This window comes from Lutra lutra, chromosome 17, assembly GCF_902655055.1.
Source record: "Lutra lutra chromosome 17, mLutLut1.2, whole genome shotgun sequence".
NCBI classification, from domain to species: Eukaryota; Metazoa; Chordata; class Mammalia; order Carnivora; family Mustelidae; genus Lutra; species Lutra lutra.
Genome location: NC_062294.1, coordinates 48,407,840 through 48,430,891, shown reverse-complemented (window position 1 = coordinate 48,430,891; position 23,052 = coordinate 48,407,840). Strand labels below are relative to the sequence as shown.

General features: G+C 51.9%; 1 protein-coding gene across 4 annotated transcripts; it reads left to right on the top strand.

Moving 5' to 3' along the window:
- Window positions 1–313: 313 nt before the first annotated feature.
- Window positions 314–22,382, top strand: XRCC1 (X-ray repair cross complementing 1). 4 transcript variants are annotated; one of them, XM_047711922.1, is made up of 17 exons: window positions 314–509; window positions 883–975; window positions 10,086–10,196; window positions 16,750–16,908; window positions 17,784–17,858; window positions 17,954–18,059; window positions 18,286–18,395; window positions 18,470–18,581; window positions 18,841–19,096; window positions 19,401–19,517; window positions 19,707–19,800; window positions 19,937–20,069; window positions 20,422–20,476; window positions 20,571–20,710; window positions 21,613–21,703; window positions 22,008–22,083; window positions 22,188–22,382. In XM_047711922.1, exons 1-17 carry the CDS (start codon window positions 459–461, stop codon window positions 22,299–22,301), a joined length of 1,893 nt encoding a protein of 630 aa, XP_047567878.1. In that variant the 5' UTR covers window positions 314–458; the 3' UTR covers window positions 22,302–22,382. The 4 variants fall into 4 exon arrangements, with proteins under 4 accessions (XP_047567878.1, XP_047567877.1, XP_047567875.1 ...); XM_047711919.1 differs by having other exon boundaries at window positions 339–509; window positions 20,425–20,476; XM_047711920.1 differs by lacking the exons at window positions 314–509; window positions 883–975 and adding an exon at window positions 8,607–8,739.
- Window positions 22,383–23,052: the final 670 nt, after the last annotated feature.

Below are 23,052 nucleotides of genomic sequence, written 5' to 3'. Positions count from 1 at the left end.
GGAAGAGTGTAACAGTAAGAACCGCTGGAAAGGATCCCGTAGCGGTATGCACCGGGTTCCCTGAGAAAAACCAGTCAGGTCTGCGTACTCCTAAGGCTTCAGTTTGGGTGGTGATTGCGTCGTCCAATGAGAATGGCGAATTTTTTCTAAGGGCCAATCCCGGAGGCCGCTCCTGTTGCCAGGCGCCCAGAAAGCAGCGTGTGAACGTCGACGGGAGGCGGGGCTTAGAGGAAAGCCCGTTGCTAGGGAACTAAGAGCCTCGCTCTGGAGAGGCGCGACTGGGCCTGCGCGGCGTCGACGCGAGAGCCGGCGCGCCGCGGTTTGAAAGGCCCGAGGCCTGTGCGCTTGCGCACTTCAGCCCGCGCAGGGAGTTACCCCCACCCCCGCCCCGCCCCGAACGCCCCCCAAACTCGGACCTTCTTTCATCCTTCGCGCCAGGCGAAGCCCAAGACGTTGACATGCCGGAGATCCGTCTCCGCCATGTGGTGTCCTGCAGTAGCCAGGACTTGGTGAGGAGCTGGCTTGGGGGGAGGTTGGAAGACGTCAGGGAATCCATGCGGGGTAACTGCAGGAACTTTGGGAGTGTGAAAGGGAACTTCACGGAAGTCTATGGCGGGTCGTGGGGGAATTCCAGGAGACGATGAGGGAATTCTGGGAGAGATGTGGAATAGGGGAACTTCCAGTCAGGAAAGGAGGAACTGGGGAGCATCCAGGAGAAAATGTTATAGAGGGACTCGAGGCAGGATGTGGTGGGATTAACGGGGACTTTTAGATCTGGGGTAGTGCAGAGGGCTCGGGAGGACTCAAAGGAATAATCTGAGAGTCGGGGACAGAGCTCTCTTCCCTGTACCCTTACTTTTCCTTTTCCACGCTTATCTCCAGACCCACTGTGCAGAAAACCTTCTCAAGGCGGACACTTACCGAAAATGGCGAGCAGCCAAGGCAGGCGAGAAGACCATCTCGGTGGTGCTCCAGGTGATCCTGCCCTCCCTCGTCTCCTTCCTATAGGAGTCTGGAGACTCAGGGTCCAGACACCGCTCTTGAGCCAACTGGCAGTGGGTTAAGACACTCTCTCTTCTGGACTTCAGCTTCCTTACCTGGAAAATGGGCAGTGTGATTGCTGTGCCCCTTAGCAGAGGACAAAGGTGGTTCCAGGACTAGGCCAGGATGGCCATAGGAATCAATGTGTGGCCCGGGTAGTTGCTTTTATTTTCTGGGCCTCAGTTTCCTCAGCTGGAACAGAGTGAATCATTTTCAGTATCCTGCCTTCTAAAGTTAGTGGGCTCAGGGTTGGAAGGTGTTTTGGAAGATCATGGAAACCCATCAGCCCCATTTTAAAGATGGGGAAACTGAAGCAGGAGTGGGGGAGGAGTGACATGGCCAGGCTAAGTGCCATTCTAGAATGCTTGCCAGGTTCTTCTGTGTGCTCTCACCCACTCTTCATCCCAATGCTGTGAAGTTGGAGGGAGGCACGGAGGAAAGCGTGGTTTGACCCCAGATGGTTACAGAATTCCAAACGGGCTGTTGCTGTCACAGATAAGAAACTGGTGGGAGGAGAGAGGGCTAAGCGTGTTTGAAGCATCTGCTCTGTGCTGGGTACTGGCCTGGATGGTGTCGCTGTTCACAAGCTTGGTGTGATGCAGGGGCCCTTATCACCATCAGTCAGGGTGTGCTAAGGCTCAGACCCACATTGGTGCTCTGGACACTTTGTCACACACTGGCTTTTTTTTTTTTTTTTTATAAGATTTTATTTATTTATTTGACAGAGAGAGATCACAAGCAGGCAGAGAGGCAGGCAGAGAGAGAGGAGGAAGCAGGCTCCCTGCCGAGCAGAGAGCCCGATGCGGGGCTCGATCCCAGGACCCTGAGATCATGACCCGAGCCGAAGGCAGCGGCCCAACCCACTGAGCCACCCAGGCGCCCCACACACTGGCTTTCTTGATCTTGACACTCCTTCTGAACGGAAGGGTCTTTGGGGAGGGGTGTTGCAGAGCAAGGCTTACGTGATTGTGTCAAACATTTTCTTGGTCCCTCTCTCGCCCAGTGGTTCCAAAAAAATCTGGGCTCACAGAGCCTTTTCAAGAATTAGAGAGAAGCTGAGGATTCCCTCCCCCGGAAAAATATGCGGTCCTATAAGACTTTCTGATTTTAGACATTTAAACATCTCCTCAGTCCTTAGCAGAGTAATAATAATGAGAGCTGGCCTTGATTCAACATTGAAACTGCCAGTTCTGGTTTTGAACACCTCATGTGGATCACCTCATACTGAATCTATAAAAACCCCATGACCTAGAGTTTAGTATTATCTCCATTTGAGAGATGAGGAAACTGAGTCCCAGAGAGGTTATGGCACTTGGCTAAGAGCCAGTGTTTTAAACTGAGGGAGGTACAAAACAAACAGACAAATAAATATATAAACTGAGGGAGGGTACGGGTTGCTCACGATTTAGTCTTGGAACCTGGATTCAAGTCCCCGTCTCTCCCTCTTACTCATTCTGTGACCTCGGGCACATTTTTTCATTTCTCTGAACCTGTTTTCTCACCTGTCCATTGGGAATAATGAGATCTGAGCCCAGGGTCATTGTGAGAATGTGGTGACATAATGTCTGTAAACGTGCTCTGTCAACAGGTGGATGTTTGTATAAAGGGAGGGATTCGTGTTTTTATTACTGGGTGATGATTCTCCGGGGCTCTCTTAGGATCAGGTGACCCTGGGAGAATCACATTCCATTCTGTACCCCAGTTGCAATGGGAGCAGACAGACCAGAGGCAGGAGAGACGTGACAGGGATGCAGGAACCAGAGGGGCCAGAGCGAAGCACAGGGCTCTCTGGTCTGGGATACCGAGGGAGATATTGTAGCTGTCGCTGAAATGGGAAACCCAGAGAAGTGGCAGCTTGAGAAGGTGATACCTTCAGTTGGGATGTGCAGGTGTGCCGTGACTTCGGGACACCTGGGGTCCAGGCCGCAGTCAGAAATCGGAACGGGACCTAGATGAAGACAGAGGTGTGGAAGTTGTCAGCATGGGGGCAGGACCTATAGACTTCGGAGTGAATGGATTCTCATGTTCATTCATCCACTGAGTAATTATGAAGCACCTTCTATAGGCCAAGCACTGTTTTAGGTCCTGGGGCTGTACAAAGACGCATGAGACCAAAATATGTTAGTTCTGTGGAGCTTTCATGTTAGGAGGGAAAGACTGACAGACCAATGTGGAAAGCACGTCAGATGGATGGTGAATGCTATGGAGGAAACTTAAACCCTTGAGAGGAGAGGGGAATGCTCCAGCTGGGGGTGGAGGCAATGGCAAGAGGTTTTTCTTTTTTTCTTTTATTATTATTTTTTAATATTTATTCGAGAGAGAGAGCATGAGAGAGGAGAAGGTCAGAGGGAGAAGCAGACTCCCCATGGAGCTGGGAGCCAGATGAGGGACTCGATCCTGGTACTCCAGGATCATGACCTGAGCTAAAGGCAGCCGCTCAACCAACCGAGCCACCCAGGTGCCTGGTTTTGTTTTTTTTTTTTTTTTTTTAAAGATTTTATTTGTTTATTTGAGAGACAGAGAGCACAAGTTGGGGGAGGTGCAGAGGTAGAGGGAGAAGCAGACTCCCCACTGAGCAGGGAGCCCGATGTAGGGCTTGATCCCAGGACCCTGAGATCATGACGTGGGATCCAGGAAGGCCTCCCTGAGCAGGTGTCATTGAGCACAGTGAGCTACACAGAGATCTGGGGAGGAAACAGACTTGGAGGTGACCTGGCATGCTGGAGGAACAGCAAAGAGCCCAGTGTGAGCGCAGTGGAGCTGGGCAGGGGAGGAGGGAGGAGAGATGAGCTAATGGGTCAGGGTTGGAGGGCCCCCAATGGGCCCCTGTGAGTACTTGAGTACTTGAGCTTTTACTCTGGATGAGTTGGGAGCTGAAGGGCTCTGAACAAAGGACGTCCAGAAGTGGACTTAGCTTCTCACAGAAGCCTGCTTCCCTCATTGAGAATAAAGCACACGGGGCAGGGGCAAGTGTATCATAGCGGCTGTTAATTTATCCCACGTGAGAGACACCTGGGGCGATCTGATTGTGTTTGGTGATGCCCAGTATGCAGTGTGACTCCGAATTCACCTAACACTAATTCTGTTCTTATTAAGCGAGTGGAAAGGCAGACGTGTCCGGACACCGACTCCTATGGACTAACCCGGGGAGTGTTCTGCCCTGTATTGTTTTCCTCCCAACTCTATTATGCAACATCTGGATTGCCACACAGGGTGCAACCCCCTGCTCATGATGGCCGCACACACACCTCTTTTATTTGCCGCCGCTGACGACAGAGGCTGCGTGGCTAACCGGTCAGCGGCTCCCGGAGGGAGTTCCAGCCTCTGGGCTCACTGCTCCTGGGCGGGAGGGCATGGCTGGGATGGGGTCCAGGTAGCTCTGCGGCCCCGCTGACGTTCGCTCTTTGGAAGAAATGCCTAGTAGCAATGTGGCGCTCGTGGTGGTTTTTCAGTGGCTCTCTGACCACTCAGTTTGCCCTTGTGGTGTTTTAAGCTGTTCTTTGCTTCTTTAATGTGTAACAGGTGTACCGCGAAGGGCACGGTTCAGCGAATCCTCCCGGACTGCAACCTTCGTACTCCCCACCCACCCCCGAGTCACAGGAGGGGCCCAGGCCCTCAGACCCCCCTCGCTCCTTCCTGTCACTGCCCCCCACAGGGTAACCACCATCCTGATTTTTATTTTTATTTTTATTTTTTAAGATTTTATCTATTTATTTGACAGAGATCACAAGCAGGCAGAGAGAGAGGAAGGGAAGCAGGCTCCCCGCTGAGCAGAGAGCCCGATGCGGGGCTCCATCCCAGGACCCTGAGATCATGACCTGAGCCGAAGGCAGAGGCTTTAACCCACTGAGCCACCCAGGCGCCCTCCATCCTGATTTTTAGTAGCACAGGTTCATTTTGCCTCGTTTTGAATTTTGTGTAGATGGAAGCACACGGTATAGACATCTGTGGCTGCTGTCACTCAGCGTGTTTGTTATTTCGATCCTGTCGGTGGGTGTAGCTGTGGATGGCTTGTTCTCATTTCCGTATAGTACTCAATAGCTGGAGAACACCACTGCAGTTTTAGTAACTTTTTTTTAAAGATTTTATTTATTTATTTATATGAGAGAGAGAGAGAGAGAGAGAAGGAGCAGGGGGGAGGGGCAGAAGGAGAGGGAGAAGCAGACCCCCCACTGAGCAGGGAACCCTATAAGGGTCTCGATCCCAGGACCCCGGGATCGTGATCTGAGCCAAAGGCAGAGGCTTAACTAACTGAGCCACACAGATGCCCCAGTTTTATTAACTTTTTGAATGAGTATTCTATGTATATGGTACAAAATTTAAAAGGCACAAAAGGGTTTACACCCCTCTCTCTGCTTGCTCCCACCCCCTCCTGCTTCCTCCATAGGCAGCACTGTTGGCAGTTTCTCACCTGGCCCTCTGGGGTCGCTGAGCCCCCATAAACAGTTTGTCCGCCTCTTCCACCAAGTACATTGTATATGCACCGTTCTCCTCCTCCTCCCTGCCCCCCACTTTCTTTCAAATAACAATAGATCTTGGAGATCTACTGGCACTGGGTAAAGTTCTATCTGATTCCTTTAAATGGAGCATAACCCTGCCTTTCCTGGACATGGAACAGTTTTTTAACACAGTGTCTCTTGGGAACTTTGTGAGCCTTCCCAGCCCCATTTGTTTTCCTGTCATGAGTTATGCCTTCCTGAGAATGGTGCACGTGAACCTGGCCACGGATGACTGGCATTTCATGCTTGAGCCCATCTCCTAACCACAAACACAACACTCATTTTTTTTTTTTTTAAAGTTGGTGTGTAGCCCAGTGTGGGGCTTGAGCTCACAACCCTAAGATAAAGACCTGAGCTGAGATCAGTCGTCAGGTGCTTAACCAACTGAGGCCAGTTGCCCCACATTTTTTTAAAGATAAAATTGACATAACATGAAATTCACCATCTCAACCATATTAAAGCATACAGTTCAGTGGGTTTTGGCATCTTGACAGCTTTCAGCTATCAACTGCCGCTAGTCGAGAACATTTTCATCGCCCCAAGAAACCTCATCACCATTCAACAGCCTCTCCTTATTCCCCTGCTCTCCAAGCTGCCCCTGGCAACCTCTGATCCACTTTCTGTCTCTATAGATTTGTCCCTTCTGGACCTTTCACGTAAACTGGATCATACACTATGACCCTTGTGTCTGGTTTCTCTCACCGAGCACGCGCTCATGGTTCCTACGTGTTGTCCCATGTGTCAGCCTTTTCTGTTCCATCAGTGGATACACCATATGATGTATGTCCGCTCATAAACTGATGGACGTTTGGGTTGTCTCCGTGTGGGAACAGAGTAGTTGGAAATTCTTTACCACCAAGAGGAAATACAAGGCAGTATGTGGGCGTGTTCAAAGTAGAAGTATGTATGCAGAAAAAAATCATTCACTCAAAGTACATATTGAGCATTGTGCTTTGTCACGGAAGAGAGGTAAAGATAGTGGCTTTTTAAAAAAATTTTAAGATTTTATTTATTTATTTGACAGAGAGAGACACAGCAAGAGAGGGAACACAAGCAGGGGGAGTGGGAGAGGGAGAAGCAGGCTTCCTGCTGAGCAGGGAGCCCGATGCGGGGCTTGATCCCAGGACCCTGGGATCATGACCTGAGCTGGAGGCAGCCTCTTAATGGCTGAGTCCCCCAGGTGCCTCAAGATAGTGGCTTTTTACCTCGAGGGTTGAAATAGGAGAGTTGAGAAGGAGTGTAGGCTGTAGGCAGGCAGCTGCTGGGTCAAATTTTTCTCCATCGTTAGCCGTGTGTGACATGTGAACTATTTCTTTAACCTGTCTGAGCCTGTTCGCCCATCTGTAACACCGGGAGAGGTAACAGACCCTTCCTTCTAAGGTAGTTGTGTGGTGAGGATTCAGCGATGCCCGGCCCACAAAGAGCTCAGCCAGTCATGATAGATAAGAGTCATGGCCTCTAAAAGATGTCCACATCCTGATCCCTAGAACCTGGGCAGAGAGGACGCTATGGACATGATGAAGTTAAGGATCTTGAGATAGCGAGATTAGCTTGGGTTATTTGGAGGAGGAGGAGGAAGAGGAGACCCAGCGTCCTCACAGGGGTCCTTATAAGGGAAAAAGGGAGGCAGGAGAACCAGAGAAGGAGACATGAAGAGGGAAACAGAGGCTGGAGTGATGCCCTTGCTGGCTTTGGAGGCGGAGGAGGGGGCCACAAGATGAGGAATGCATGTGGCTTCTAGAAGCTGGAAATAAGGCGCAGAAATAGATTCTCCCCTAGAACCTCCAGAAGGAATGCAGCCCCACTGACGCCTGGATTGAAGCCCTGTGAGACCAAATTTCAGGCTTCTGACCTCCAGATCTGTAAGAGGTACTGTTTTTAGCCAGTGAGCTTGTGGTCATCTGTTCCAGCATCAGTAGGAAACAAGGACACCAGGGCCCCGGCACACAGTGAGAATCTGAAAGTGTTGGTCATGATGATTCCTTTGTGACAAATGCAGACCTTGAGGAAACTACCTCACCAAAGCCACTTGGTCAGGAAGAGTAGAGCCCAATTTACAACTCAGGGGGCATTTGTTCCTTCAGCAAATGGTTGCCAGGTGCTTTCCATCTCTCTGGTTTCCATCTGTCCATCAAGAACGTATGAAAGGCTTTCTGTGGGAACAGTGTCAGCTGATACTTATGGAGCATTTGGTCTGTGGCAGGCACTATTCAAGGGGCTTCACATGTAGCCGTCATTTGAATCTTCACAATGACTCTCGCTGTTAGAAGTTGTCACTGTGCCCATTTTACAGGTTAGGAAACTGAGGCACAAGGGGTAAGGTGAAACTCTTTGCTCTAGGATTACACAGACCATACACTGTTCAGTGTTCAGGACACAGTGGGAAATGACTTAGATATTGTCTTTGCCCTCATGGAGCTTAAAAGTCTGGTGGGGGAAACAGATGCTAGACAAATGCAAACAAAAAGCATTATTACATAATATTAAGTGGTGATAACTGAAGAAAAAGAAAAGTGGTTTAGGCAGGGGGAATGGCAAGTGCAAAGGCCCTGTGGTGGAAAGGAGCCATTCTGTTCTTGGGATGGAAGGAAGGCCAGCACGGCTAGAGGAGAGCCATCAAGTGTGGCAGGAGGACCTGTGTATATAGACAGCACCGCACACCGTCCCAGGGTTCAGAGCTGTGAAGGCAGGGGGAGCCCGTTCCCTCAGCACCGCCTCTTTCCCCAGCGTACCTGTGATGTGGCAGAGGAGTGCATGTGGACCCCAACCAGCCTTCCTGAGCTCCAGGCCCCGCTCTGCCACTCACCAGCTGTGTGACCGTGGGGAAGTTACATAACTGCTTCCTGTCTCCGGTTGCTTGTGTGTTAAGTGGAGGTAATAATAGCCCCCGCCTGGCAGAGCGGTTGGGAGGAGAGGAGATGCACGGATTACGTGTCTGCTGCAACGTGAGCGCCTCAGTGTTTGCTGCAAGTGCTCCTGCAGTGTTATTTTTGTGAGTCATCTCAGCTCCTTTCAGAAGGAGGGTTATTATGACAGCCCGCCTGTTCCACACAAAAGGAAACCATCGCTCAGAGAGGTTGCGTGGCCCCCAGGCTTGCACAGCTTGGAAATGGCAGGGTTGGATTTGAACCCAGGCTCGCCTCCCCCGAAGTCCAGGCTCCTTCCTCCCTTGTAGGGATGTTCCTGTTTGTGGCGGCGGGTAGGCAAAGTCTGGGCAACCTCTCGATGGCAGGTGATAGGGCCGTCTGGAGCGTCGGATGCTCCTGGGGCTGTGGACTAGGTACCTTTGAGAGCTATGATGGCTTGTGATTCTAGAAGCCAAAGAGAAGAGCCTGAAACTGGAGAGTAGATTGGGTCAGCCGTTCCTAACTGCCTTCCACCCTCACATGGCTTTCTGTGCCTTTAACTGTCAAGACAGGAATGGCAGAGCCTTGGTGGGGAGCCTTCCTCCACATAGATTACTCTTTTCTTCCTTCAGAAAGTAATTACAGCGGGGCGCATGGGTGGCTCAGTGGGTTAAATCATCTGCCTTCGGCTCAGGTCATGATCCCAGGGTCCTGGGATCGAGCCCCGCATTGGGCTCTCTGCTCAGCGGGGAGCCTGCTTCCCCCTCTCTCTCTGCCTGCCTCTCTGCCTACTTGTGATCTCTGTCAAATAAATAAATAAAATCTTAAAAAAAAAAAAAGTAATTACAGGGCACTGAGTGGCTCAGGGGGTTAAGCTTATGCCTTCAGCCAGGTCATGATCCCAGTGTCCTGGGTTCGAGCCCCGCATCAAGCTCCCTGCTTGGCAGGGAGACTGTTTCTCTCTCTGCCTGCTGCTCTCCGTGCTTGTGCACTCTCTCTCTCTCTCTCATTCTATCTCAAATCAGTAAAATCTTAAAAAAAAAAAAAAAAAAGTAATTATGGAGGATTGACTGACAGTGCCTCCTGACCGGCCGGGCACAGTGCCTCCTACATGCGGTGCAGTGTGGCCTGGTATTCGCGCGTGTACTCCTGGAGTTGGGGATTTTCCCCATTTTACAGATGAGGATACCGAGGCTCCAAGAGATTGGCTGAAATGGCCATTTCGGCAGTGTATGGCAGAGCTGGGATTCAAACCCAGGAATCCTTGGTGAGCAAAACTACACCAGGCCCGTACCCTGAGGGAGCTTCCTCAGAGTCCTATGTGACCAGGGAGATGGGACAGATGTGCCATTTGTATGCATGGTTATTTGAATGAAATCGGAAGCCTGGCAGGTGGTGTCAAGGAGAGCTCTAAGGTGGCAGGTTCCACACAGATCTGGCAGAGTCTGGAGGCATTGGGGAGGCAAGCATGGGGGCTTATGCATTCATCCAGGGAAAATTTTCTGAGCTCCTACTCTGGGCCATGCCCTGTGCTACATGAGAGGGACATGGTGACACCCCTCACCCTGGCACCCACAGTCACTGAGCTGACATTACAAGGAGATGTGGCAGCCCAGATGGGGGGTCATCCCTCTCCCGAGGCTCCACAGTGAGGCCAGGGGCAGCCCAAGCACTGACAGTGGCTCTCCCCCTCCCGCAGTTGGAGAAGGAGGAACAGATACACAGCGTGGACATCGGCAATGACGGCTCGGCCTTCGTGGAGGTGCTGGTGGGGAGCTCAGCCGGAGGCACTGGGGAGCAAGACTACGAGGTAAGCAGGGCTTTAAGATGGGCCCCGTGCTGATCCCTGCCCCAGGTGCCCCATCACCCCCTTCCCCCTGGGGTAGGTGCCTGGCTGGTGTAGAGATGAGTCACACTGCCCTCTGCCCTCTAGAGGAGGAGGCACAGGTTAAAAACTGCACACCAGGGTAGAGACCCACATTTGCATCGGGGGCGGGGGCATAACTAGACATACTTGTCTGGTCTAAGGGACGCCACTGCTTAAGAGCAAAACCGCTTTTCTCTGGTTCCCGAGGTTCTCACAGATGTCCTGGCAAGTTGAGATTCCGCATTGATTGGGATGCCTCTGTTAGTCACTTCATATGGGACAAATGTTTACAAGAAGGGATGCTTTTTGCTCTATTACAGATATTTTTATTTTTTAAAGTTTTTATATATTTGAGAGAGAGAGAAATCAAGTGTGGAGCGGGGGAGGACAGAGTCTGGAGAGGGAGAAGCAAAATTCCCGCTGAGCAGGGAGCCTGGCATGGGCTCGATCCCAGGACCCCGGATCATGACCTGAGTTGAAGGCAGTTGCTTAACTGACTGAGCCACCCAGATGCCTTTATTTTATTTTATTTATTTGGGAGAAAGAATGTGTCAGTGTGAAGAGCTGGGGGCAGAGGGAGAGGTGAAGAATCTCCAGCAGACTCCCCGCTTAGCTTGGAGCCCGACATGGGGCTCTGGCCCAGGACCCTGAAACTATGACTCAAGCCAGAATCAGAAGTCGCCACTTAACTGCCTGAACCATCCAGGTGCCCTGCTCTGTTACAAATATTTTAAAAGTTGGTATGATCTTTTCCCTACTGGTTGAATTCATTAGAGCTGTGTTAGTGAGACCATAGTTAGCCAGCTGTTAATCCACAAAATGTCTTGGGGTAGAAATAAACCTACTTGAAAAAGCAAGTTTATAATTTAAGTAAACAGTAAACCAGTTTTCTATGAGATGAGTTTTTTCCTTGCAGTGAGAAATTGTTTATAGTTGAAGTATATTTTACGTACAATAAAATGCGCAGATCTTAGTATACAGGTCAAGGAGTTCTGACAACTGTATGCACCAGTGTAACGGGCCCCCAAGTTAAGACACTGAGCATTACTAGCATCCTGGGGAGGTCACTCACACCCCTTTGCAGTCACGCCCCATCCCCGCACCTTTGCCAGCTCAGGCAGCCTCTGGTCTCTTCTGTCACTACAGACTAGTTTTGTCGGTGGTAGAGTTTCATATAAATGGAATTTGCTCTTTTTTTAATGGCTGGTTTTTTTCACCATGTCCTGATTTTCGAGATTCTTCCATTTGCTGAGACCACGGTTTGTTTCTCCATTCTCTTGTGGGTGGGCACAAGCTGCTGTGAACATTTTTGTACAAGCCTCTGCATGGAGATCTCTTCTGGGTGAATATCTACGAGTGCAGTTACGTTCTCTTAGGGTAAATGGATGTCTTAACCTTACTGGACTTGACAGTTTGCAAAGTGGTTGTACCATTTTACGTTCCCCTCAGTGGAAACTGAGAGTTCTAGTTGTTCCGTATCCTTACCTGTCCGTGATGTTGCCAGTCGTTAATTTCTTAAATTTCAGCCATTCAGATCGCACATGTTGGTATTTTATCATGGCTTTAAGTTGCATTCTCCTGACAAGTAATGACATCGTGTAACCTTTCATGTACTTACTAGCCTATCTTACTTTATGAAGTGTCTATTCAGGTCTTTTGCTTGTTTTTTATTGTTTTGTTTGTTTGTTTGTTTGTCCTGGATGTTAATCATGGGCTTATTTATTTTTTTCTTTCTTTCTTTTTTTTTTTCCCAGATACATGTGTTGCAGATTTTTCCCCCAGTCTGTGACTTGCCTTTTCATTATCTTTAAAATTTTTTTAATTAAAGCACAATTACCATACAGTGTTATAGTAGTTTAAAGTGTGCAATGTAATGATTCAACACTCCTGTGCCTCACTCAGTGCTCATTGTGGTCTGTATACTGACCTTTCCATTATCTTAACAGTGCTTTTTGATTGAGCTGATGAAGTCCAATCAAGGTGTTTTTTTGTTTGTTTTTTTTTAAGTTTCTTTTTCTCTTTCTTCTTTCCTCCCTCCCTTCTTCTCTCCCTCTTTCTATGTTTCTCCTCTTTTCTTTTCTTTCTTACTGCTAAGTGCCTTTTGGGTTCTGTAAGGAATATTTGTCTGTCCCAAAGTCACTATACTCTCTGTATTAATTTTTTTTTTAAAGATTTTTATTTATTTATTTGTCAGAAAGAGAGAGAGGGAGAGAGAGCAAGCACAGGCAGACAGAGTGGCAGGCAGAGGCAGAGGGAGAAGCAGGCTCCCCACAGAACAAGGAGCCCGATGTGGGACTTGATCCCAGGACGCTGGGATCATGACCTGAGCCGAAGGCAGCTGCTTAACCAACTGAGCCACCCAGGCGTCCCTCTGTATTAATTTCTTGTTGCTGCTCTAACAAATGACACAAACTCAGTGGCTTAAAGCTGTAACACAAACTTACTTTCTTACAGTTCTGTTTCAGTGGGCTAAAATCTTAGTGTTGGCAGGGCTGGGTTTCTTCTGGAGGTCCTAGGGGAGGATCCATTTCCTTACCTACCGCAACTTCTAGAGGCTGCCTGCATTTCTTGGCCTGTGGCCCCTTCCGTCTTCAAAGGCACTGATGACAATACTCTAACATCTGCTTCCGTCCTCACTTCTCTGACTCTCCTGTGTCGCTCTTCCTTATAAAGACCCTTGTGATGATACTGGGCCCACCTGGATAACCCAGGCTTATCTCCCCACCTCAAGATACTTAATCACAGGGGCGCCTGGGTGGCTCAGTGGGTTAAAGCCTCTGTCTTCGGCTCAGGTCATGATCCCAGGGTCCTGGGATTGAGCCCCACGTCGGGCTCTCTGCTCAGCGGGGAGCCGCTTCTTCCTCTCTCTCTCTCTGCCTGCCTCTCTGCCTACTTGTGATCTCTGTCTGTCAAATAAATAAATAAATAATCTTAAAAAAGAATACTTAATCACATCTGCTAAGTCCCTTTTGCTATGTTCACAGGTGCTAGGGAATAGCACATGGACCTCTATGGGGTGCCATGATTCTTCCTACCGTCATCTTCTGTGTTTTCTTCTAGAAGCTTTATAATTTTAGATTTTTAATCTTAATTTTATAATTATATCTAAAATTTTATAATTTTAGATTTTACATCTCTGGTCCACTTCAAATGAACTTTTGTATATTGTGTGAAGTAGAGGACAAGGTCCTTTTTTTTTTTTTTTTTAAATGTTTGTTGAACAAACATTTAAAAAAAAAAGTCTTAAAAAAAAGATTTTCCTGGGTGCCTGGCTGGCTGAGTCAGTAGAGCATGCAACTCTTGATCTCAGGGTTGTAGATTTGAGCCCCACATTGGGTATAGAGATTACTTAAAAATAAAATCTTTTAAAAAATGATTATCCTTTTCCCACTGAACCGTTTTGGCTCTTCTATTGCAAAGTGATGGACATATATGTGTAGGTTGATTTCTGTACTCTCTGTTCTGTTTCATTGATACGTACGTTTATCTTTGTGCCAATACCACACTGTCCTAATAGTAAATACTGAAATCAGATGGTGTTGGGCTTCCATCTTGGTCTTCAGTAGTCTCTTGACTATTCTAGCTCCTTAGCATTTATTTCCATGTAAATCATAAAACCAGTTTGTCAATAACTTTATTTATTCCAGACTTACAGAAAAGTAGTACAAAGGATTCCCTGATAATCTTCACTCAGATTCCCCAGATGTTAACACATGGGTACATATTTTTCAGTGAACTGAAAGTAAGTTGCAAACATGATTCCACATTATCCCCGTACACTACAGCGGATATTTCCTAAAAAGAGAGACATTCTCTTACTTACTTAATAAATAAATAAGAAGACCCAGCAGCCTTCCTCTTAATATCACATTGGCCAACTGGGTCATGTGCCCGACCCCGACCAGCCACTGGCAGAGAGAATTGCACTGCTTGGACCAGGCATGGCTTATCCTTCAATATTGGGCACATAGGCCTTCCACTCTTTTTCAGAATTGCCTGGTCCGTTTGATTCTCCTTGTCCCCTCATCAAACTGTCAGGATCTCCATTTATTTCTTTAAACTATTAAGTGTACTTTTGTATTGTGTTTGATAATTTAAATGGATGCAGCCTTTGTGAGTCTGAGTCTGCAGTTTGTGGTTTCTGCTGCTTGTTTCCATATGCCTTACAGTGTGTGTGTGTGTGTGTGTGTGTGTGTGTGTGTGTGTGTACGTGTGTACGTGTGTACCTCTGATCTTTGGGAATGTGTCTGTGGGGAATGTCTGAGGACCTGGTATGAAGTACATTCCTCCAAAGAGGATCTGCCACCGCGTGGGTGATCTTGTGTACACAGGTCTGCTGGAGGAAAGATGTTAGGGTTTGAAGCCGATGGCCAAGCCAAGAAAGAATTCTAGAGACGTCTTTGGTGCGAAAAGCTGGTTTTATTAAAGCACGGGGACAGGACCCAAGGGACAGAAAGAGCTGCACTGGGGTCATGAGGAGTGGCCCATTATATACTTTCAAGTTGGAAAGGGCTTAGGGATAGTGTAAGCCTCCCAGGTATTTTGGAAACAAGGTTTCCAGGATCCTGAGGGGGCTAGCTATTGTTAAGAAAAAGGTTATTTATTTTAGTAAAAACTCAGTCTTGTGACTCTTCAGATATATATCAGTGAGTCATAAGCTTGGCGGATGACTACCAACATATATCTCGGGGGGACAGAGACAAAGGACGTTTCCAAAGGAGTTTTATTTGTTAAAGTACACTTAGAGAGGGGCACCTGGGTGGCTCAATGGGTTTAAGCCTCTGCCTTCAGCTCAGGTCATGATCTCGGGGTCCTGGGATCGATCCCCCCATCGGGCTCTCTGCTCAGCAGGGAGCCTGCTTCCCTTCCTCTCTCTCTGCCTGCCTCTCTGCCTGCTTGTGATCTCTCTCTCTCTCTCTCTCTCTCTCTCTCTGTCAAATAAATAAATAAATAATCTTTTAAAAAGTACACTTAGAGGATCCTGGGGGTCAGGCTGAGATGGCCTTTTGTCCTTAACAAAGTATTAGCATTGAGGCAGCTGAGTTCCTAGAGGAATGTCACTCTTCCTGTCTCAAGGACTTGTCAGCGGGCTGGCTGTAGGTGGTAAGGGAATTTAAGAATTTTTTTTTCTGCCTTTGTTTCGCACATAGGACCACTTAAAGTCTTCAGCTTGGGTTTTTCCGTGCAGATAGCTCATATGAATTTTTTGCTCCAAATTCTTGAGAGTACAGACTTGTGCTTAGGATTCTTCCAGATCTCTGTTCTCCAGAGCAAAGGCCTCCCACCGACTCACTCCACAAGGCATTTTCCCCTAATTTACTCACGGAGAGTGTTGCCCTTTGAGGAGGCTCAGCTCTGTTGGAGTTGGGTGATGGTCCATGAGGAGCTACTGTTCTTCCTTGACCAGAGCCCAGGCTTTATCTTCTGTTCCCAACCACCCCCAGCCCCCGCCATCCATTAAAATTACATTCTCTGGTACCCAGAGTCAGCACCCAGGCAAACACTAACCTCAGTGCCACCTGCCCTGTGGGTCAGGGTCCTGCCAAGAAACTGAAATCACACCAGTTATCGTAACAGAGAATTTAACATAACGAATTAGCGACTATATATTGAGCCCAGGAGGCAAGAAGACTCAGGTGCCGTGTAGAAGTAATGAGGGGAGCAGCTGCCACCCCCTGGGTGGGGGGAGCAAAAGGACATGGTTGGAATTCCTGAAACCTCAACGTTTAGAAGCTCTGAAGTGGGGTTCCACAGAGCTGAAACACAGACCCGCTGGAATCCCTGAGAGGGTCTGGATGATACCAGCTCCGCAGATGTTAAAATGCTGAAACCAGATCCCCCTGCAGCCCTGGGGAGGGCTGCTGCCAAAGCGGAAGTGCACCAGGGGTGATGCACCAGGGGCCGCCAGAAGCCAGAGCACAGAAGCACGTCTCGCCTCCCTCCTTTTGCCTCTCGACCTCTCTGTGGCTCCCCCTACTGGCAGGGCCCCCCAGAAGGAGCGGCTGGACCGGAGCCATGTTTCTGCCCAGCGTCCCAGTGCTGAGCCCCAGGAGAACCACTTAGAGCTGGTGCAGCTCTCCTAGCCCCCTGGATTCCGTTCTCCCGGGCCTGGCCTCCCTTGTACTTGCTCTGCTTTCCGTGAACTCAGCTGTGCATTTCCAAAAGGTGTTTGAGCATTGTACCAGCCATTGTGATTATTCTCTGCTGGGAGGGTCCGTGGAGTGGGCTCTGTGGCCAGTGAGAGAAGAGCCTGTGGAAGAACTGGGCTGTGGTTCATGGAGACCTGGACATAGAGGGATCCCCGGGGCCTGTGTCAGGGGGGAACTGACCGGTAGCCCAGAAGCAAGGGAGAAGAGAGGTTTTGAGGCATGTGGAGGTACAGGCCAGATCTGGCAACTCTCTGGACCCTGCCCAGGCCCCTGCTTTCTTCCCGGCCCCTGGGAGGTGTCATTGAAGTCAGCCAGTCCTGGTTCTCCTTCAGTGTTCCTTCCCCCAGGTCCTGCTGGTCACCTCGTCTTTCATGTCCCCTTCTGAGAGCCGCAGTGGCTCAAACCCCAACCGTGTTCGCATTTTCGGGCCCGACAAGTTGGTCCGGGCAGCAGCGGAGAAGCGCTGGGACCGCGTCAAAATCGTTTGCAGCCAGCCTTACAGCAAGGTACCTGGGGCGGGAGCTGGGGGCGCAGGGTCCTCGGTCCGGGGCCAGCATGGAGTCCCAGAGGGCTGGGAGGACGGGGCAGCCGGTCTCCCCTGGGGATGAGGAGGAGGCTGGTTCCCAGAGGTCACTGAAGCGGGTTTGTGATCCTTCCCATAGGTGATTCCCTAGAGGATGTCTGGGAAGGGCGCATGCAGGATCTCAGGGGAATGGGAGAAGGGGGCAGCTGACTTGGCAGAGGAGCAGTCTGACAGTTACCATTATGGGATCTGGAGTCAGACGCCTGGGTCCACCACTTCTTAGCTGTGTGACCTTGGGCAAGTGACTTAACCTTTCTGGCCTCAGTTTCCTGCTCCTCGTAGGGTTGCCGTGAGGTAGGGATGCTAAGCTGTGGTAATAGCAAGACTCGAGTATGTCATGATACCACACTGTGGAAGTAGACTTCTTCTCGGGGTCCTGTCTTGGGGGGTGTTTGGCCAGTCATCCAGGGACCTGGGCTCTGCGTCCAGCCGGAAGAGTGGAAAAGAGCCTGGAGAGCATTTCTGTGTCCCAGACGTGGCATTCAGTGCTCCCTCCCCTTTTGTGGTTAGGAATTCGGGCGTGCAAGAGAGGATTCGCTCAGACCCTCAGCAGCCTCTGCTGCTGGCCACGTGGCTGTTGGAGCTGGTGCACATAGGGCTTACAGCCGAGCCCGGCCCAGAGTTAGGGCTCACTAGCAGCTTGATGTTATTATCGTCCTTATTGTCCCCTGGGCACCTCCCTAGACATGTTTGTCCACAAGAGGCAAAGAGCCATAAAGGGTCTCTCCAAGTGAAAGGGGTTTGGGGCCAGGCCTCTGTCTTTGGCCAGACTTCCTAACACCCGCCCTTCGTTCCCAGGACTCCCCCTATGGCCTGAGTTTTATACGGTTTCACAGCCCCCCAGACAAAGAGGAGGCAGAGGCCTCACCCCAGGTAAGCTCTGCTCATCACCCCCCAGAGCCTTTTCCCTACTGCTTCACCCCTGCCTGCCAACAGCCCCTTATTGTGCTGACCTTGTGAGACCTTAGAAGGTGACCAAGCTTGGCCAGTTCCGCGTGAAGGAGGAGGATGAGGGTGCCAACTCCCTGAGACCCGGCGCCCTCTTCTTCAGCCGGATCAATAAGACGCCCCCAGGTGGGTGTGGAAGCTTGAGTCCTCAGTGAGCCCAGGGTTGGAACCTGGGCGTGGGTCTGAGGGCGAAGGAGTCTAGGGACTCCTGAATCAGAGGGAGGAGGTGGCTGGGGGCCTGGACTCCTGTATCACTACTGGGCTTTGGGAACAACACTCTGTCCCCTGGGTAGAAGTGGAAGGGTCTCAGGGCCCAGCCCTCTCACCCTGGCTCCACGTTCTCCCTCGGTAGCCACAGCCAGTGACACGGCAGGACCCAGCTACGCAGCTGCCACCCTGCAGGCCTCTAGTGCCGCCTCTTCAGCCTCTCCCGTCTCCAGGGCAGTAGGCGGCACCTCCAAGGTGAGACTTTCAGACCCTGGTGGGGTGGAGAGGGCAGAGAGAGGCTAGAGGCTCAGGTCATCCCAACCTCTCAGCCTCAGGAGTCCCCCAAAGGGAAGAGAAAGTTGGATTTGAACCAAGAAGAAAGGAAGACACCCAGCAAACCATCAGCCCAGCCCTCACCACCCACTGTCAAGAGACCCAAATGTGAGTGCTGGCTTCCTTGTTCTCAAAGGGGCCTGTGCTCTTCTGTCCTTGGACAGGAGGGGTTGGGGGCCTGGACCCTCGGGTCTGAGGGAGGAGGGGCCGGAGGTCCTGACTTCTGCATCTGAGGGAGGATGGGCTGAGGCTAGGACCCCTGGGTCTGAGCGAGGAGGGGGCTGGGGGCAGGACCCCTGGGTCTGGGGAGGAGGGACTGGGCTTAGTCCCAGCAGTACTAACTGAATCCACTCTTTGGCCTCCCTAGTGCCAGCTCCCACCCGCACCCCGGCCACCACCCCAGTCCCTGCCCCAGCACGAGGCACAGTGCCAGGAAAGTCCCGAGAAGGCACCAAGCCCAGAGGACCCCGAGCTGGCCCGCAGGAGCTGGGGAAGATCCTTCAGGGTGTGGTGGTGGTGCTGAGTGGCTTCCAGAACCCCTTCCGCTCGGAGCTCCGGGACAAGGCCCTAGAGCTGGGGGCCAAGTATCGGCCGGACTGGACTCCAGACAGCACCCACCTTATGTAGGCCTGTGCCCTCCTCCCCACCTTGCCCCCCGCCGCTTCCCCATTTCCTTCTGACTCCTCCGTCTTCATTTCTCTTTCTCCCTGTCTACTCATCTGGCTGTCTCTTCAGTTCTCTGTTTTCTCTGCCTCTTTTTCTGATTCCTACATCTTTCCCTTGGTCTCCTGTCTTTTTCTGTTTCTATCCGATCTGTCTCTTTCTCTGTCTCTGACTTCTCCTTCTTCCCCCGTCCTGTCTCTCTCTCCCTTTCCCTTCTCAGACCACACCTGACTGACCACACCTTCCCCTCTGCTTCCCCGCCAGCTGCGCCTTTGCCAACACCCCCAAGTACAGCCAGGTCCTAGGCCTCGGAGGCCGCATCGTGCGGAAAGAGTGGGTGCTGGACTGTCACCGGATGCGGCGGCGACTGCCCTCCCGGAGGTGAGGTCTCTGTTGCGGCCGGCTGCGCTGACCGACGGCTTCAGTGGGGTCCGTCCAGAGCTGGAGGCCAGGGCATCCTGAGTGATTAGTAAATGCCAGTCGCTGTGGCTTGCTGAGCACCTGTCCCCCGCCCCATCTCCCCTGGAAGACACCATATGCTCTTTGTCTGAGCCCATATTCCTGCCCTAGGTACCTCATGGCAGGACCAAGCTCCAGCAGCGAGGACGAAGGGGGCTCTCACAGCAGCAGCAGTGGGGATGAAGCCCCCAAGCTTCCCCAGAAGGTCCTATGCCTCCTGCCCTGATGTGGGGGAGGGTGCAGTGCAGGGGTCCCTGGGTCCGCCGTGGCACCCCAGACTCTCCAGCCCTGGCTTCTGCAAGAACACACTCTCACACGCAGGCTGCTCCCTCCCTCCGCAGCGCCCCCAGACCAAAACCAAGCCCCCTCAGGCAGCAGGACCCAGCTCACCTCAGAGACCCAAAACCCCAGAAGAGACCAAACCAGCCTCACCAGGACCCCAGGAAGACACCGACACTGATGGGGAGCAGTCAGGTCAGAGACTGAGGGGCCCGGGTCTGAGGGAGGAAGGGCTGGCGTCTCAGGTCTTCGGCTTGAGAGAAGAGGGGGCTGGGGTCCTGGACTCCGGGGTCTGAGGGAAGAGAGGGCTGGGATCCTTGAGTCTGAGGGAGAAGGAGGGGCTGGGGGCCAGGACTCCCAGGTCTGAGGAAGGAGAAGGCTGGAAACCCAGATTCCTACATCTAAGGGGGGTGGGGGTCCCAGATAACTGCACCTGGAGGGCAGGTGAGGTCAGCGGTTAGCACGCCTGTGTCGGTGCTTGGGCCGGAGACTGGGAGGGAGGGTTACCAAGCACGTTGCTTTGCATTGACTAAGCTCCCACTCACAGAAGAACAGGGCAATGGGGCAGAAGATTCTGGAGATACTGAGGATGAGCTGAGAAGGTAAGGTGGGGCTCGGGGTTTGAGGTGGCCCCAGGCTTGGGTGGAGGGGGATCTGGTCTGAATGCTCTTCCCCCACCCCCATGGGCTCTCCCAGAGTAGCCGAGCAGAGGGAGCAAAAGCAGCCCCCTGACCAGGGGGAGAATGGCGAGGACCCGTATGCAGGATCCACAGATGAGAACACAGACAATGAGGGTCCCCCAGAGTCTCCCGAACTGCCAGTTCCCGAGCTCCCAGGTAGGAACTCCCTCCGTGCCTCCCGAAGTGGGATTTGACTTTCTCAATTCTCAGCTGTGACCCCCCCAGCCAGCCCTCAGATCACAGCTGCTCCCCATGACTTAGGACTTGTCTCCCCACCTCCTTCCCCTGTACTCCCTGCCTCTGCTTCCTTCTTGTTGCCTTAGGAAACAGGCATCCATCCTCCCATGCCTTCCCTCTCTGCTCCCCCTCCTGACTTCCTGCTGTGACCACATCCATCACAGCCCAGTGCTGGGCATGTCCCCCTTTGGCTTTCCACTCCAGTACGAACGGCACCTCCCTCACCTGCCCTGCAGGCTTGGTTTCTTCAGAGTGGGAGGTCACCCAAGTGCACAGATGGCGTGGGCACTGATCTCTGTGGCCACCTAGGTGGTGATGGCATTGCTGTTTGTCACCCCAACACGAAGGCAGGGGGTGTGGGATGGGGGCAGGGGTCAGAGCCTTGGCCAGCAGAGCATAGAGGGAGAAGCTGGGCAGCCAGGGTATGAGCAGAGGGGAGAGTGAGTGGTGATTGGAAGAGGCCGTGTCCATCAGGCTCCTTGTGGGTGATGGGCAGGAAAGCAGTTTGATCCTCCAAAGCTCTAAAAATGGCATTGAAACTTCATGGTTTGGAGAACCATGTTAAAATGGAACAAAGAAAAGAGCCGTCCTGAAGGTCAGAGCCCGAGAAGTTACCGGAAAACACCCCGCTCCCGGAAAAAGGTTCTGATGGGCCTGGCTGTGAAGCACCTTTTGTCCTGGACCTCTCTGCCAGGATTGCGTGAACACCCCTCCCCAGCATCAGCCTCCTTCTGTCTTGCTCCGAGTGTTCTGAGGCTCCTGCCTGGGGCTTCAAAACGCGGGGGGCCTCACACTCGGCTCCTCCACCCTCTCCCCTGCAGACTTCTTCCAGGGCAAACACTTCTTTCTGTACGGAGAGTTCCCTGGGGATGAGCGGCGGAAGCTCAGCCGATATGTCACAGCCTTTAACGGGTCAGTGTGCAGGGGAGGGGGCAGGTGTAGGGAGGGGTGGTGCTATCTTGTGGGAGGAAAAGCTAGTGGGAGCCAGAGAAGGGGCACACCATGCAGGGTGGGCACGAGTAGCTTTCCCTCTCATTCTTGTCTCTAAAACGGGACTCCTCCCGGCCCCCCTTCTAAACGGAGTGGCAGTGGTGGGAGCCCTTGGCATTGTGGCTGTGGCAAGGCTGGCACAGGGGAGCACCGTTGGGGCCTGCCGCAGGTACCTTGGAGAATGGTTGGGGACACTGATTCTCCGCTTCTCTCCGTGTCCTGCCAGGGAGCTTGAGGACTACATGAGCGACCGGGTCCAGTTTGTGATCACAGCACAGGAGTGGGACCCCAGTTTTGAGGAGGTAGGTTCCAGAGGGGCAGGGAAAGGGACACCCAACCTGCCCTGTGTCACCTCTCTCCTCTCCTCACTCACATGTTCCCATATGCGCCCTGCCCCACCTTGCAGGCCCTGATGGACAACCCCTCCTTGGTGTTTGTCCGCCCCCGGTGGATCTACAGTTGCAACGAGAAGCAGAAGTTGCTTCCACACCAGCTGTATGGGGTGGTGCCCCAGGCCTGAAATATGTGCTGCACGTGCGCGCGCACACACACACACACACACATACACACGAGCTTAATAAAGGTGACCTGGTTTGCTGCAGCTGCTCCTCTTACTCGGAAGTCTCCTGAACCTCCTCGAGGCTCCCAGCTTTCCGTCCTCTGTTTGGTTTGTGCTTCCCTTCTGAGGGTCAGATATCTTGGCTGCCCTGAGACCTCTGTCCTGGGAAGAATGGGGAGCTCTCTCTCAGGGGTTTGGTAGGAAAGGAGCTCTGTTACTTCTCCCTGGTGGCTTACCGTGGTGCCAGGTGGCAGGGAACTGGGGTTCTAGCCCTCTGAACCCATTCCTGTCTTGTTTGTCCCTCTGTGGGTCCCAGGCTGGAGGCCTGGATCTTGGGAGGTGGGCTTCTCTCCTGAAGTCTGGCTCAGCTTCCCTGGGCCAGGGATATCTCCCTTTCTCCAGGGCTTTCACAAAAGTGGCTGTAGAACCATCAGCCTCCACCGCAGCTAAGTTGGAAACTGAATGGGGTGGTAGAGAATCGGGCAGAAGCTAGGACGGAGTTCTAGGCCAGGGCTGTGGCGCGGGCAGAGGCCGGGAGGTGGGAACTAGCCTGGCTCCCCAGGGTCAGTTGTTTAAGAGGGTTTAGGGCAAGATCTGTCTGGAAGGATGGACACAGTCCTTGGAGCTGTGCTCTCTGACACCGTAGCCCCTGGACCCGGGTAGCTATCTGATGTAGGGCTCGATCCCAGGACTCTGGGATCATGACCTGAGC

Excerpts from the sequence above, each read along its gene's own strand:
- XRCC1 (XM_047711922.1), top strand. The coding sequence starts at position 459 with ATGCCGGAGATCCGTCTCCGCCATGTGGTGTCCTGCAGTAGCCAGGAC. Across the intron at positions 17,859-17,953 it reads AGGCAGAGGCCTCACCCCAG|AAGGTGACCAAGCTTGGCCA; the intron begins GTAAGCTCTGCT and ends GTGAGACCTTAG. Across the intron at positions 20,477-20,570 it reads ACTGAGGATGAGCTGAGAAG|AGTAGCCGAGCAGAGGGAGC; the intron begins GTAAGGTGGGGC and ends GGGCTCTCCCAG.